The sequence below is a fragment of the Hypomesus nipponensis genome, chromosome 3 (genome assembly GCF_054491055.1).
Source record: "Hypomesus nipponensis isolate SF chromosome 3, ASM5449105v1, whole genome shotgun sequence".
Taxonomy (NCBI): domain Eukaryota; kingdom Metazoa; phylum Chordata; class Actinopteri; order Osmeriformes; family Osmeridae; genus Hypomesus; species Hypomesus nipponensis.
Genome location: NC_140363.1, coordinates 1,741,752 through 1,756,828, shown reverse-complemented (window position 1 = coordinate 1,756,828; position 15,077 = coordinate 1,741,752). Strand labels below are relative to the sequence as shown.

The 15,077-nt window shown below is 48.8% G+C and overlaps 1 protein-coding gene across 1 annotated transcript in view; it reads left to right on the top strand.

Annotated features, from left to right (window-relative positions):
- The window catches only part of LOC146299100 (DNA (cytosine-5)-methyltransferase 3A-like), a 37,731-nt gene that overhangs the window by 18,603 nt on the left and 4,051 nt on the right, over nucleotides 1-15,077 (top strand). The window contains exons 7-20 of the mRNA XM_084683832.1: nucleotides 7,671-8,069; nucleotides 8,311-8,469; nucleotides 8,752-8,859; nucleotides 9,300-9,456; nucleotides 10,071-10,217; nucleotides 10,809-10,853; nucleotides 11,145-11,224; nucleotides 11,769-11,881; nucleotides 12,730-12,913; nucleotides 13,161-13,245; nucleotides 13,755-13,900; nucleotides 14,350-14,440; nucleotides 14,569-14,717; nucleotides 14,915-15,015. Coding sequence (XP_084539958.1) covers nucleotides 7,671-8,069; nucleotides 8,311-8,469; nucleotides 8,752-8,859; nucleotides 9,300-9,456; nucleotides 10,071-10,217; nucleotides 10,809-10,853; nucleotides 11,145-11,224; nucleotides 11,769-11,881; nucleotides 12,730-12,913; nucleotides 13,161-13,245; nucleotides 13,755-13,900; nucleotides 14,350-14,440; nucleotides 14,569-14,717; nucleotides 14,915-15,015 — 1,964 coding nt within the window. The remainder of the gene's footprint in view (nucleotides 1-7,670; nucleotides 8,070-8,310; nucleotides 8,470-8,751; nucleotides 8,860-9,299; nucleotides 9,457-10,070; nucleotides 10,218-10,808; nucleotides 10,854-11,144; nucleotides 11,225-11,768; nucleotides 11,882-12,729; nucleotides 12,914-13,160; nucleotides 13,246-13,754; nucleotides 13,901-14,349; nucleotides 14,441-14,568; nucleotides 14,718-14,914; nucleotides 15,016-15,077) is intronic.

Genomic DNA, 15,077 nt, shown 5'->3' with positions numbered 1-15,077 from the left:
AAACTGTTAAGATCAAGCTAATGAATGCTACTGTGTCTCTCCATTGCTGTACATAGCTCCCTAAGGAAGTTTAGGGGTTCATTTCCAGGAGCTTTCTCCTGATCCAGGTTATAATCCAGAGTGTTAACAATCCACACCTGTTCTGTTCAGTACCTCCAGGCAAGGTCTCGTTGGGAGTTTGTATTTGTGCTGTGAACAGAACCCTGACAGGAGAGAGACAGAACAGAACCCTGACAGGAGAGAGACAGAACAGAACCCTGACAGGAGAGACAGAACAGAACCCTGACAGGAGAGACAGAACAGAACCCTGACGGGAGAGAGACAGAACAGAACCCTGACAGGAGAGAGACAGAACAGAACCCTGACAGGAGAGACAGAACAGAACCCTGACGGGAGAGAGACAGAACAGAACCCTGACAGGAGAGAGACAGAACAGAACCCTGACAGGAGAGAGACAGAACAGAACCCTGACAGGAGAGAGACAGAACAGAACCCTGACGGGAGAGAGACAGAACAGAACCCTGACAGGAGAGAGACAGAACAGAACCCTGACAGGAGAGAGACAGAACAGAACCCTGACAGGAGAGAGACAGAACGGAACCCTGACAGGAGAGAGACAGAACAGAACCCTGACAGGAGAGACAGAACAGAACCCTGACAGGAGAGAGACAGAACAGAACAATTGGAAGTTTCTTTGAAACGTCTCTTTGTTACATCACACACACGTGTTTGATTGTCACTCCTCACCTCGGGGGTTGCACTTTTGATTATTTTGAAAAACACCTGTGTGGTTTGTTTGCATGTTCCTATATTGTTTATCTGCAGGCTTTTCAAAAGATTTTGCCATTCAGAAAGTATAGCTCCGGAATTGACTTCCAGATAGTGACTTTGTAGGACTACTTTCACAATAGTTTAGTGTCGGCTGCTCACAGTAGTTTGCTGCCATTCTTTTGAAGTTTCAAATCTTATCGTAGTAGCACACCGTGCGCTGCAAGGCTCTGAGAGAAAGGAGCAACACGGCGCCAAGTCCAACGTCAACGTGTGTAGGAGAGAGTGTGTAGGAGAGAGTGTGTGTAGGAGAGAGAGTGTAGGAGAGAGTGTGTAGGAGAGAGTGTGTGTAGGAGAGAGAGTGTAGGAGAGAGTGTGTACGACAGAGTGTGTGTAGGAGAGAGAGTGTAGGAAAGAGTGTGCAGGAGAGAGTGTGTAGGAGAGAGTGTGTAGGACAGAGTGTGTGTAGGAGAGAGAGTGTAGGAGAGAGTGTGTAGGAGAGAGTGTGTGTAGGAGAGAGTGTGTAGGAGAGAGTGTGCAGGAGAAAGTGTGTGTAGGAGAGAGAGTGTAGGAGAGAGTGTGTACGACAGAGTGTGTGTAGGAGAGAGAGTGTAGGAAAGAGTGTGCAGGAGAGAGTGTGTAGGAGAGAGTGTGTAGGAGAGAGTGTGTAGGAGAGAGTGTGTGCAGAAGAGTGTGTGTAGGAGAGAGTGTGTAGGAGAGAGTGTGTGTAGGAGAGAGTGTGCAGGAGAGAGAGTGTAGGAGAGAGAGTGTAGGAGAGAGAGTGTAGGAGAGAGTGTGTAGGAGAGAGTGTGCAGGTCAGAGTGTGCAGGAGAGAGTGTGCAGGAGAGAGTGTGCAGGACAGAGTGTGCAGGACAGAGTGTGCAGGAGAGAGTGTGCAGGAGAGAGAGTGTGCAGTAGAGAGTGTGCAGGACATAGAGTGTGCAGGAGAGAGAGTGTGCAGGAGAGAGTGTGTGCAGGAGAGAGTGTGCAGGACATAGAGTGTGCAGGAGAGAGAGTGTGCAGGAGAGAGAGAGTGCAGGAGAGAGAGAGAGTGCAGGAGAGAGAGTGCAGGAGAGAGAGAGAGTGCAGGAGAGAGAGAGTGCAGGAGAGAGAGAGTGCAGGAGAGAGAGTGTGCAGGAGAGAAAGAGTTCAGGAGAGAGAGAGAGTGCAGGAGAGAGAGTGTGCAGGAGAGAGAGTGTGCAGGAGAGAGAGAGTGCAGGAGAGAGAGTGTGCAGGAGAGAGAGTGTGCAGGAGAGAGAGTGTGCAGGAGAGAGAGAGTGCAGGAGAGAGAGTGTGCAGGAGAGAGAGAGAGTGCAGGAGAGAGAGAGTGCAGGAGAGAGAGAGTGCAGGAGAGAGAGAGTGCAGGAGAGAGAGAGTGCAGGAGAGAGAGAGTGTGCAGGAGAGAGAGAGAGTGCAGGAGAGAGAGTGTGCAGGAGAGAGAGTGTGCAGGAGAGAGAGAGTGCAGGAGACAGAGAGTGCAGGAGAGAGAGAGAGTGCAGGAGAGAGAGAGAGTGCAGGAGAGAGAGTGTGCAGGAGAGAGAGTGTGCAGGAGAGAGAGAGTGCAGGAGAGAGAGTGTGCAGGAGAGAGAGAGAGTGCAGGAGAGAGAGAGAGTGCAGGAGAGAGAGAGTGCAGGAGAGAGAGAGTGCAGGAGAGAGAGTGTGCAGGAGAGAGTGTGCAGGAGAGAGAGTGTGTGCAGGAGAGAGAGTGTGCAGGAGAGAGAGAGTGTGCGTTTGGAGACATGCTGTGGCCAGCGCGAGGAGAGCAGGTTCACCGAGCGAGGCTGTGCACTCCCTAACCCCGGCGGCCCCCAGGGAGCAGAGCTCTGAGGCAGATTATCCTCCGCTCCGTCCTAAACATGTCACAGCACTCAGGCAGGCAGGCAGCGCTCGCTTGGCCGAGCTGCTTCTCTGCACACACCAGGAAGTCAGGTTAGTCGCCTCAGCCTTCGGCCTCGTGTGTTTACCTCCTTTCCTCCATCTGGGATGTCTGACCCAGAATCTCCTCCCCGTTTGCTGGTGAGTACCAAGCCACTTTCCGGGCTTGTTGTTTTGCATTTAGCTTGTTGTTTTTGACGGTGGTCTTTGGCTTGGCGCACGGCGCACGGCACAGTGCTGGGGGTGAGTCTGCCGTCAGTGTCAGGAGTGTGTAAACGATAAAGACTGCATTGTGTCTCCAGCACCCCCCCCCCCCCCTTCCTCTCTCTATGCTGGATCCAGAGAGCTTGTCCTGCTGGTGGAACTCACATTGTGAGGCCCCCAAAAGGGGGCCTTTACAACTGGGAAAAGGGCCAGAGACAAATATCTGGTTCTTATAGCCACTGTACCCCCCCCCCACACACACACACACCGCCCGCATCATCATGAGAAATAACCCACTGACTGTGCTGGACTGTGCTGGAGACAGCAGACTGACTGTGATGAAGACAGCAGACTGACTGTGCTAGAGACAGCAGACTGACTGTGATGAAGACAGCAGACTGACTGTGCTAGAGACAGCAGACTGGCTGTGCTGGAGACAGCAGACTGACTGTGATGAAGACAGCAGACTGACTGTGCTGGAGACAGCAGACTGGCTGTGCTGGAGACAGCAGACTGACTGTGCTGGAGACAGCAGACTGACTGTGCTGGAGACAGCAGACTGACTGTGATGAAGACAGCAGACTGACTGTGCTAGAGACAGCAGACTGACTGTGCTAGAGACAGCAGACTGGCTGTGCTGGAGACAGCAGACTGACTGTGATGAAGACAGCAGACTGACTGTGCTAGAGACAGCAGACTGACTGTGCTGGAGACAGCAGACTGACTGTGCTGGAGACAGCAGACTGGCTGTGCTGGAGACAGCAGACTGACTGTGCTAGAGACAGCAGACTGGCTGTGCTGGAGACAGCAGACTGACTGTGCTGGAGACAGCAGACTGACTGTGCTGGAGACAGCAGACTGGCTGTGATGAAGACAGCAGACTGACTGTGATGAAGACAGCAGACTGACTGTGCTAGAGACAGCAGACTCGCTGTGCTGGAGACAGCAGACTGACTGTGATGAAGACAGCAGACTGACTGTGCTAGAGACAGCAGACTGACTGTGCTGGAGACAGCAGACTGACTGTGCTGGAGACAGCAGACTGGCTGTGCTGGAGACAGCAGACTGACTGTGCTAGAGACAGCAGACTGGCTGTGCTGGAGACAGCAGACTGACTGTGCTGGAGACAGCAGACTGGCTGTGCTAGAGACAGCAGACTGACTGTGATGAAGACAGCAGACTGACTGTGCTAGAGACAGCAGACTCGCTGTGCTGGAGACAGCAGACTGACTGTGATGAAGACAGCAGACTGACTGTGCTAGAGACAGCAGACTGACCGTGCTAGAGACAGCAGACTGGCTGTGCTGGAGACAGCAGACTGACTGTGATGAAGACAGCAGACTGGCTGTGCTGGAGACAGCAGACTGACTGTGCTAGAGACAGCAGTCTGGCTGTGCTGGAGACAGCAGACTGACTGTGCTGGAGACAGCAGACTGGCTGTGCTGGAGACAGCAGACTGGCTGTGCTAGAGACAGCAGACTGGCTGTGCTGGAGACAGCAGACTGACTGTGCTGGAGACAGCAGACTGGCTGTGCTGGAGACAGCAGACTGACTGTGCTGGAGACAGCAGACTGGCTGTGCTGGAGACAGCAGACTGACTGTGATGGAGACAGCAGACTGGCTGTGCTGGAGACAGCAGACTGACTGTGCTGGAGACAGCAGACTGACTGTGCTAGAGACAGCAGACTGGCTGTGCTGGAGACAGCAGACTGACTGTGCTGGAGACAGCAGACTGACTGTGCTGGAGACAGCAGACTGGCTGTGATGAAGACAGCAGACTGACTGTGCTGGAGACAGCAGACTGACTGTGCTGGAGACAGGAGACTGACTGTGATGGAGACCGCAGACTGGCTGTGCTGGAGACAGCAGACTGGCTGTGCTGGAGACAGCAGACTGACTGTGCTGGAGACAGCAGACTGGCTGTGCTGGAGACAGCAGACTGACTGTGCTGGAGACAGCAGACTCTCCCCTACACACACTAAAATGGCCACCACAGTGTGTGCTGTAAGATACAGGATTTTCCCCCTCGCTCCGTTTTCTCTTTCTCTTGCCCTCTCTCGCTTTCCCTCCCACTCTGTCTCTCCCTATCTTTTCTCTCTTTCGCTCTTCCACTCTCCCACTTTCTCTATCCCACCCACACTCTGCCTCTCCCTATCTTTCTCTCTCTTTGACAGTGAATGTTCCCTTACTTAATGCAATCAGTTCTGGATGACTGAACTCACAATGAACTGAACCACGTTGCATTTCTTAATCAATAGGCCCTTTTCTTTGTGAAGGAAGGAGCTTGCAGAAACAAACACAAAAAGAAATTCCAAAAATATTGGTTTCTTTAGCTATCACTGACAAGTAGGAAAGCTATTCGTCCCTTTGTAATCCCTGTCTGACTCCAGCGGTGCTGTTTCTGGCCCAGCAGACCTAGCACATCTCTGGACTCCAGCCATGCGCTTCTACTACGCAGATATTTATAAACGACACCAGAGCCGTTTGATTGAAGACCACATGGTTCTACTCTGCACCAGAAGCCTTCCGCATGCCGTCTCTACACTCCCCCGCCCCTCTACTCCCCTCTCCTTCCCTCTTTCCCCCCCTCTACTCCCCTCTACTCCCCTCTCCTTCCTTCTCTACCCCTCTCTACTCTACTCCCCTCTCCTTCCCTCCCCCCCTCTACTCCCCCCTCTCCCCCCCCCTCTACTCCCCTCCCTCTCCCCCCCCCCTCCCCCCCTCTACTCCCCTCTCCTTCCCTCCCTCCTCTACTCCCCCCCCCCCCTCCCCCCTCTACTCCCCCCCTCTCCCCCTCCGTTCCTTTCACCTCAGGATGTACAGTACAGGATAGATTCATCCTCAGACACACTGGTCCCGGTGTCGTTTATCCTCATCCCCCCTCTCACCTTCTCTCCCTCTCCCTGCCTCCCCCTCTCTCCCTGCCTCCCCCTCTCTCCCTCTTTCCATACCAGACCTTTACTTTTCATCCCTCTTTCTCCTTCAACACAGCCCTCTTAGACGCTGCTGTCTACAGTATGCGTGTGAGAGGGACCTGGGAGAGACTCTGGACTACAACTGTTGAGTGAACGCAGCTGCTGAGTCATTCCTCGTATATGTGTGTGTGTTTACATCTGGGAGTGAGTGTATATTCAGTGTGTGTGTGTGTACATGTTAGTGTGTGTGTGAATACAGTATGCATGGATAACCAAATGCCAGTAAAGGGAAGTGTGTGTGTGTGTGTATGAGAGAAAGAGAGACAGATTGCAGAATGAGTGCAGCTGTTGGGGATTTACTGGGAGAGGTTTAGGACACGGCTAGGTCTCATCCCGTGGGATTGACCCAACAACTCAGTGTCAGGTACCACAAACCCAGTCAACTTCTCTCCCCGCCGTCAGCGCACAACGTCAACACACTACTCCAACGCTCCACCACAGTAGCTATGGCCTGTGTTTGTTAGGGGTGGTACCACAGAGCTTATCTCACACAGGGAGAGACTGTTTACAGTGGCTTGTGAATTCATACTATGTAAAGAATGACTTTGGTCTAAGTTGACTTGACTTGCTCATGTCTAAGCCCTGTTTGAAGTATTCCACTGTCAACAGTGAAACATATGGAAAATGTTGTGGTCCTCCTCATTTTGGATCTCTTTGATATCCTCTCTAAACAGGAGGTAACCCCAGTAGACACTGGAGTTCATTAGTTATCTTAGGTTTAGGATTCAGTGTTTCCGCTATGTTGATTTTTCCGTGGCCAAAATGGCTGGTAGATGAAAACAATTACCAGCCAATAATATTTTTACCGGCCAAAATTAAACCTGACATTTCAGACAAACTCTGAAATTGTTTGACATAAACAACCTTTACCTATGATTTTAATATCATTGTAAATCCCTCTCAGAATGGATTACACAAATTCAACCAATTTTACTTTTTGAAATCATGTATTAATTCAGGGGGTTCCAGGGGCCTTGTAAGGTATAACTTATGTTGTCAGTTCATTTAAGCCTGTTACTGTATTCGTCTATAGTTCTTGCTAATTTAAATTAAGTTAACTGGTGATTTTCGTTGTTTGTATCCTTCCCCTGCGAGCGAAATTGCACGTCTGTTGATTCGATAGCGATTGCTGCCCTTGCTCACGTTTGTATTTTAGGTGCATTATTATGCTGAAGTAGTTTTAATGAATAAATAGTGGGTATATTGTTATTATTTGCTACATAATGCTTAGCCTATTAAGATCAAATGAAGCAGACAGTGTACATGCTTCCGAGTGGCCTACCTTAATCGATAGGCTATAGCCTATAGGCCACTGACCATTTACAATAAATAGCCCCCACTGCAAAAAAAAATCCCTAGAGGAAACACAAGAATTTATTTATGTAGAAATTAAGAATTGTAACCATATAGGACTTAGGTTAGACAATAATTAGAAAGTACTTGTAGTTGTTTCAAATGGTAAACAAACTTGAAACCGGATGTGCTGATATGAGGATTAAGGCCACAACCATAACTAAATAAAACAAAAACAATAATTGATTAAATATTGCCATATAAACATCTCCCAGGGCTATGATATATATATATATATATATACACAGCTACATCTGTGGTTGGACCTCACTAAAACTCAAGTAGTTACAGTAGTTTGGAGTTGGACAGTAGTTACTTTCAGTAGCTAGCCTACTTTCAGTAGTTACTTTCAGTAGCTAGCCTACTTTCAGTAGTTATTTTCAGTAGCTAGCCTACTTTCAGTAGTTACTTTCAGTAGCTAGCCTACTTTCAGTAGTTAATTTCAGAAACAACTTCCAAACCCACCCCCTCCTCTGTCCCCTGGCTGTGTTTCAGGCAGAGAAGAAGGCCAAATTGTCAGTGATGAATGCTATGGAGGACCATGAGGAAGTGGAGGCCCAGGAGCCCCAGAAGGACGAGGTGCCAGTAATCACACAACCCCGGACCCCCCAGCCGCCAAAACAGGCTCAACAGCCTCATCAACAGCCACAACAACAACAGCCACAACAGCAACAGTCACAACAGCCACAACAACAGCAACAACAGCCACCACAACAGCAACAACAACAGCCACCACAACAGCAACAACAACAGCCACCACAACAGCAACAACAGCCACAACAACAGCCCACTGACCCCGCCTCACCCACCATAGCCACCACCCCTGAGCCTGTGACCATCGGAGGAGAAGACAAGACATCCCCCAAGTCTGCAGACACGGAACCAGAGTATGAGGTAAAGAGCAGCCATGTTGGCTGTTAGTGGTGGTTAATAGTGTCAGGGATGGGTGTAGCTCAGTGGTAGAGTATAACCCTGCGCATGAAGAAGTCCCAGGTTCAAATTCCCCTGTAATTTATTTGGGATTGAATCCATTTGTATTCGTTTGGTTGTGCGTTCCTTTCGTTTAGCAGACTCTTTTTTTCCAAAGCGACGTACAGATAGTGGCTGTTGATGTAGTTGCATGGTCACCTTTCAGGATGGGCGAGGTTTCAGCATCGGGGAGCTGGTCTGGGGGAAGCTGCGTGGGTTCTCCTGGTGGCCCGGGCGCATTGTGTCCTGGTGGATGACCGGACGCAGCCGTGCAGCTGAGGGAACCAGATGGGTCATGTGGTTTGGTGACGGCAAATTCTCAGTGGTGAGGGTCCGACATCTGCTAAGATAACTCCAACTTGTTCTCCCCCAAAAAAAACACTACAACTATTTTTAAGTTCCCAAACATTCTGTTTGGGAATCAAGCAGTGGGAACCACTAAAACTATGTATTAGTTCCCAAAGCTGCTGTTTCCAAACAGTAATGCTGACACTCTATCACATGCTGAATATTTAATAGCAAAACTCCATTTGCTTACATTTGCTGAAAAGTGGTAAAACAAGAATTTTTAGGTGGTAATGGTTTTCTGTCTGCTCTGGCCTCACAGGTCTGTGTGGAGAAACTGATGCCTTTGAGTTCCTTCTGCAACGCCTTTCACCAGCCAACCTACAACAAGCAGCCCATGTACAAGAAAGCCATCTACGAAGTTCTTCAAGTAGGTGGCAGGTTTATTTTTTTAAACAACAGAAATGTTTTACTGATTCTGCTGGTGTAGTTTTCCTGTTTTGACTAAATGGAATAAACAGTAGGAAAACATTCCTATGTTAGTGTTGTGCCCCAAGTCGAGTTTTGTAAACCTAGTGTTGAGAAATATTTTGTTAAGCTAGTGTTGTCAACCTAGTTTTGTAAACCAAGTGTTGCTAACCTTGTTATTTAAACCAATTGTTGTCAAGCTAGTTTTGTAAACCTAGTGTTGCTAACCTAATTTTGTAAACTTAGTGATGCTAACCTAATTTTGTAAACTTAGTGTTGCTGTCCCTAATTGTGTAAACCTAGTTGTCAACCTATTTTTGTAGACCTAGAGTTGCTAAACTAGCTTTGGAAATCAAGCAGTGATAACAGTGTTATCACTGGTTATCATAACACTGTCCCCAGGTGGCGAGCACCCGAGCAGGCAAAGCCTTCCTGGCTTGCTCTGACAGCGACGAGACGGACACCTCCAAATCAGTGGACACGCAGAACAAGCAGATGATTGAGTGGGCCATGACTGGGTTCAAGCCCACAGGGCCTAAAGGCTTAGAGCCCCCTGAAGGCAAGACATTCATATGTAAAACTAGGTCATATGCGTGAACTAGTTCTTACATAAGATCTAGTTGATATGCATTAACTGTTTCATATATAATAGCCAGTTCATTAGCATTCACTGGTTCATATATAATAACCAGTCCATATGTATAGTTTATATGCATATAACAACACACATGGTTTCAGGTTAAATGGAGGCTGTCGATGCATATAGTTTATATGCATATAAACTAATTCTATCTAAGTAACTAATGTATGAAGTAGTTCACATGCCTCACATGACTGAACTACAAGTTGAACTCTGATCTGGGAGTTCCAAAGTTGTTTTTTGTTTTTGGTGTCCAGCCCAAGCATCTACCCATTTGTCAAACTGTATTTGTCTTGGCAAGGCCTAGTAGAGAAGCATGCCAAAACAGCCCAGCTCAAAGAAAAGCCGTCCACGAATTGCTCCAATTACAAACAAGAACGGGGATGAAAAATGTCACCACACGTCATGTCGTCGCACCTGCCTCAAACACATTTCATGGTTATTGTTCAGTATTGTTACATTTTACGTTCCGGTTTATTTCCCCGTCTCGGTCATCTGAGGTCATCACGGTCTGTCTGTGCTCCTCCCACCAGAGGAACGCAACCCGTATAAGGAGGTGTACCCTGAGATGTGGGTGGAGCCCGAGGCAGCGTCCTACACGCCCCCTCCCGCCAAAAAGCCTCGCAAAAGCACAGTGGAGAAGCCCAAGGTCAAGGACATGATTGACGAGAGGACGAGAGGTGAGGTGCCTCGCTTACTGGGTTAAAGAGGTGTCGCGACCCCCATATCCCATCCCAGTGGGATCATTAACAGAGCTGAACATCAGAGGGGGAGTCTCGGGAGGAGAGAGAGGCGAGAGAGGGGTCAGGCCTGGTAATAGACTAACACACGGGATAGGTTCAGTCATGCTAATGTAGGCAGGATGAACTTTCTCAACCTGAGTCAAATGAAGTCAGGTAAATGTTTTTGTTTCCAGGTAGTACACAGCACTGCACATTTTGCACACAGTATTGTATGTTTACTAGACCAGAGGTCTTCAACCCTGGTCCTCAGGGATCCCCTCTCCTGCATGTTTTAGATGTTTCCCTGCTCCGCTTATCTAGTTACGCAGAAGTCTGTTAACGACCATTCATTTGAATCAAGTGTGTTGGAGCAGGGAAACATCTAAAACATGCAGGACAGGGGGTCCCTGAGGACCAGGGTTGAAGACCTCTGTACTAGACCGTATTGTACATGTAGTAGACATTGTTTGATATGTGACGATACTTTGGGTAACACCGTGACAGCCTCCATTTTACCTGAAACCATGTGTGTTGTTTTGTCTGCAACAGAGCGACTCGTGTCTGAAGTGAGACAGAAGTGCAGGAACATCGAGGGTGAGTAGCTTCCTGTCCTCTCAGCGACCTCTAACCTCAGAGGGGATAAGGACAACTGGGAATGTGTTGGCTGCATTACCATGGATTTATTCAGCGCACGCTTTCATGCAAACAGGGGGGTTGAACCTGCGATCTCTTGATTTGCAGTGAAATGCTCTACTTGTGAGATATACCCATCTCCTGAAAGAGCTGTTCTGTTGAGAATGTGTATGGTTCAGGTCTGATCTGTTCTCTTCCTGTGTTCTTGCTCCTGGCCTTGGCTGACTCGGGTATCTGGTCTCCCTGCTCCAGACATCTGCATCTCCTGTGGAAGTCTCAGTGTTTCCCTGGAGCACCCTCTCTTCGCTGGGGGAATGTGCCAAAGCTGCAAGGTGAGGAAGGAGGAGGAGGAGGGAGAAGAGGAGGGGGGGAGTGGGAGGGGGAGAAGAAGGGGGAGGAGGAGGAGGGGGAGAAGGAGGAGGCTTTGGTCAACTTTCAAGCGTCGGCCTAATCCCTAGCATTTTTTTTAGCAACACACTGTAAAAAAACACACACACACATAGTTCATTGAAGAGCCTTCACAAACGAACACTGTGAAAACAAGAGATAACGATGTAGCACAGCCACAGCAACACTTGAGTGCAGAAGCAGTATGTTTATATAAGGAGTCAGATGGCTGAGCGGTTAGGGAATCGGGCTATTACTCAAAAGGTTGCCGGTTCGATTCTGGCCTTGTAAAATGATGTTGTGTCCTTGAGCAAGGCATTTCACCCTACTTGCCTTGGGGGAAATGTCCCTTTACTTACTGTGAGTCGCTCTGGCTAATAGTGTCTGTTAAATGACTAAATGTATATATGAGGCCAGTAACATTTGTATGTCTCCACCCCTGAGCAGTAACAAGCTGTTGGGTTATGGTCTTACCCTTGTCTGCCTCAGAACTGCTTCTTGGAGTGTGCGTACCAGTATGACGACGATGGCTACCAGTCCTACTGCACCATCTGCTGTGGAGGGAGGGAGGTGCTCATGTGTGGCAACAACAACTGCTGCAGGTCAGCTACCTGGGTCCTGAGTGTGTGTGTGCATGTGTGTGTGCTCTGAGTGAATGTGTATGTGTTTTTAGAGAACTAGTGCCCGTGCCCGTGCCGTAATGCAGCTGGTGATTAAGATGTCGGTTAGTTGATTCGTCGACACAAATAAACACACCCACACACACATTCTTGGAATTATAGTATGATAAATTCAGTGCAATGAGAATGCTATGAAGTGATATTGAAGTGATATGCTAAGTGCAGTGGCCGTTCCTGTGATGCCCGTGCCCGTGATGCAACCAATGATTAAGATGTCAGTTAGTTGATAACCCGAGATGATGATGGTCAGCCCTCGCTCTCCATATACCATAATCACCACAGCTAGTGACACCTCTAAACACCTATGTTCTTTCCTGCACGTCCTTGGGTCCTGAGCTATACACCTGCTAAACTTCATACAGTGCCTGGTTCACGAGATAATTGAGCTACAGGCAGAAATGCCTGGCATATAGTGTGATGTTGATGTGTGTATTAACTTGAGTGTGTTCCTAGTGTATTTTGAAGTATGTGTGTGTGTGTGTTCCTAATGCATGTTGATCTGTGGGTTCCTAGTGTATAATGTGTGCATCAATACTCTGTTTTGGTAATTATGTCTGTGTGCATTACACAGTTCCAAGTCATAGTTTGTTTCAGTACTAAAAGCTTCTCTTCCTTGTCCACTTGCTCTTGTCCCTCTTCTTCCTCCTCTTCCTCTTGCACGTCTACCATATTCTCCCCCTCTTCTTGTTCCTCCTTCTGCTTTCGCCATCTCATCTTCCTCCCTCCCTCCCTCCCTCCCTCCCCCCTCCCTCCCCCCTCTCCTCCTGCAGGTGTTTCTGTGTGGAGTGCGTGGACCTCCTGGTGGGGCCGGGAGCAGCTCACGCTGCTATAAAGGAGGACCCGTGGAACTGCTACATGTGTGGGCAGAAGGGCGTGTTCGGGCTGCTGGAACGCCGGGCCGACTGGCCTTGCCACCTCCAGCACTTCTTTGCCAACAACCACGACCAAGATTTTGTATGGGCCTCAGTTAATAGCAATACAATAATATCATAATATCATATATATATCATGAGTTTCATGACATTATTATTTTGTATTTTTATATAGTATATTATAGTTATAATAATATTATATAATATATGTAATGTAATAATACAATTATAGTATAATTAAAAACAATACAGATACAAAAATAAATATATTTTTATAATAGCACTCTCTCGCCTGGTGTATGGATACCAACCTGCTTCCTGTGTTCCAGGAGCCACCTAAGCTGTACACCCCGGTCATGGCAGAGAAGAGGCAGCCCATACGGGTCCTGTCGCTGTTTGACGGCATAGCAACAGGTTAGACAAGAATCCCCAGCGCTTCCCTCTGACGCTTCCAAAACTGTTCGTCTGAACAAAGTGTTCTGTCTGGATCAGGTTACCCCCTCCCCTAGTCCTAGCCCCTCCAGAAGAACACATCATACCACTGTCTGTTATGTCAGTCAGCACACAGTGTTGCCACGCCAACAGTAACAGTAACAGGAATTTGGGGCCCCAGAAAAACAAATAGTAAAAAAAACACAGCTAATGAATCGTTCCCCCTTTGACCATGCCCCTGGTGATCTACATTTCTATGACATTTACATTTCTTTTAAAGACACTTTTATCGAAAGCAACACACAAATACTGCATACAGAAACATTTGAGAATGGCAGAAAATCACAATTTTATGAGCGAGTCTGGCTTTATCTTCAGTTGTGGTCCACTGTACCTTTTATTATTCAACCTCCACATGGACAATAAAGTTGTATTTGAAAGGTGAAGATGCTGTTACGGTGACCTCTGACCCCTGGCTGACCCCTGTGCAGGGCTGCTGGTGCTGAGGGAGCTGGGCATCCAAGTGGAGCGCTACGTGGCGTCGGAGGTGTGCGAGGACTCCATCACGGTGGGCATCGTGCAGCATCAGGGCCACATCATGTACGTGGGCGATGTGAGGAACGTCACCCGTAAACACGTGAGTGGACGCAGAACAGGCGCTGGGGGGGGGGGGGGGGCGCGGGGGGGGGAGTCCCAATCCGTGAGGATCCGTTTTGGTTGTGCTGGGCTCTCACTGGGCTTTTTTTTTATTGTTTTGTGCTGTCCCCTCCACTTGTCTCTCTCTCCTTTCTCTTAGCTCTTTTTTGGGAGAAAATGATGTCTTGATGTGTTTTTCTCAGTTTCTGTGCTTCTCTCTCTCGGATTTTCTCTTTCATTCTCTTCTTCTTTGTCCATCTCTATCTGCGTTTTTCTCTCTCTTTCTTACCCTCTCTTTCCCTTTCTGTCTGGTTTTCTCTCTCTTTATCTGATTGCCTCTGTCCCTCCCTATCTTTCTCTCTTTCTCTCTCTCCCTCTATCCTTCCCTTGCTCTCTAACTCTGTCCCTCCCTAACTCTCCCTCTTTCTCTGGCTATCCCTCTCTCTGCAGATACAGGAATGGGGTCCGTTTGACTTGGTGATCGGAGGAAGCCCCTGCAATGATCTCTCCATCGTCAACCCTGCAAGGAAGGGCCTTTATGGTGAGTCTGGACTCTTGCCTTTGACCGCCTGTTTGCCGCCTGTTTACCAGGTGGCAGGCTGGAAGACAGGCAGGCTGGCCGACACCGTGACGCTGACTGAGCTGGATCATTTCCCCTGTCTCCTGTAGAGGGCACTGGTCGTCTGTTTTTTGAATTCTACCGGCTGCTTCACGAGGCTCGGCCGAAAGAGGGCGACAGCCGTCCCTTCTTCTGGCTGTTTGAGAATGTGGTGGCCATGGGCGTGAGCGACAAAAGGGACATCTCTCGCTTCTTAGAGGTCTGCCACACCACCACCCGTAAACAGGAAGTGCTACTGTACACTTCCTGTCATCTTTCCATCGTCTGGTTGGGAGCGAGACCGATATGAAAACACATAACTGGATTGTGAACGCCCACTTTTGGTAGCGGATCACATTACATGTCATCGCATCCCTAGTGTGACCTTTGACACTTGCGTACCTCTGTCACCAACAGTGCAACCCAGTGATGATCGACGCCAAGGAGGTGTCGGCAGCTCACCGCGCTCGCTACTTCTGGGGAAACCTTCCTGGCATGAACAGGTTGGTGAGAGAACGGTGAGGGAGCCAACCGCCGTGCTAACAAAGTGACCCGAAGCCTGGACAAACCCCAAAGCCTT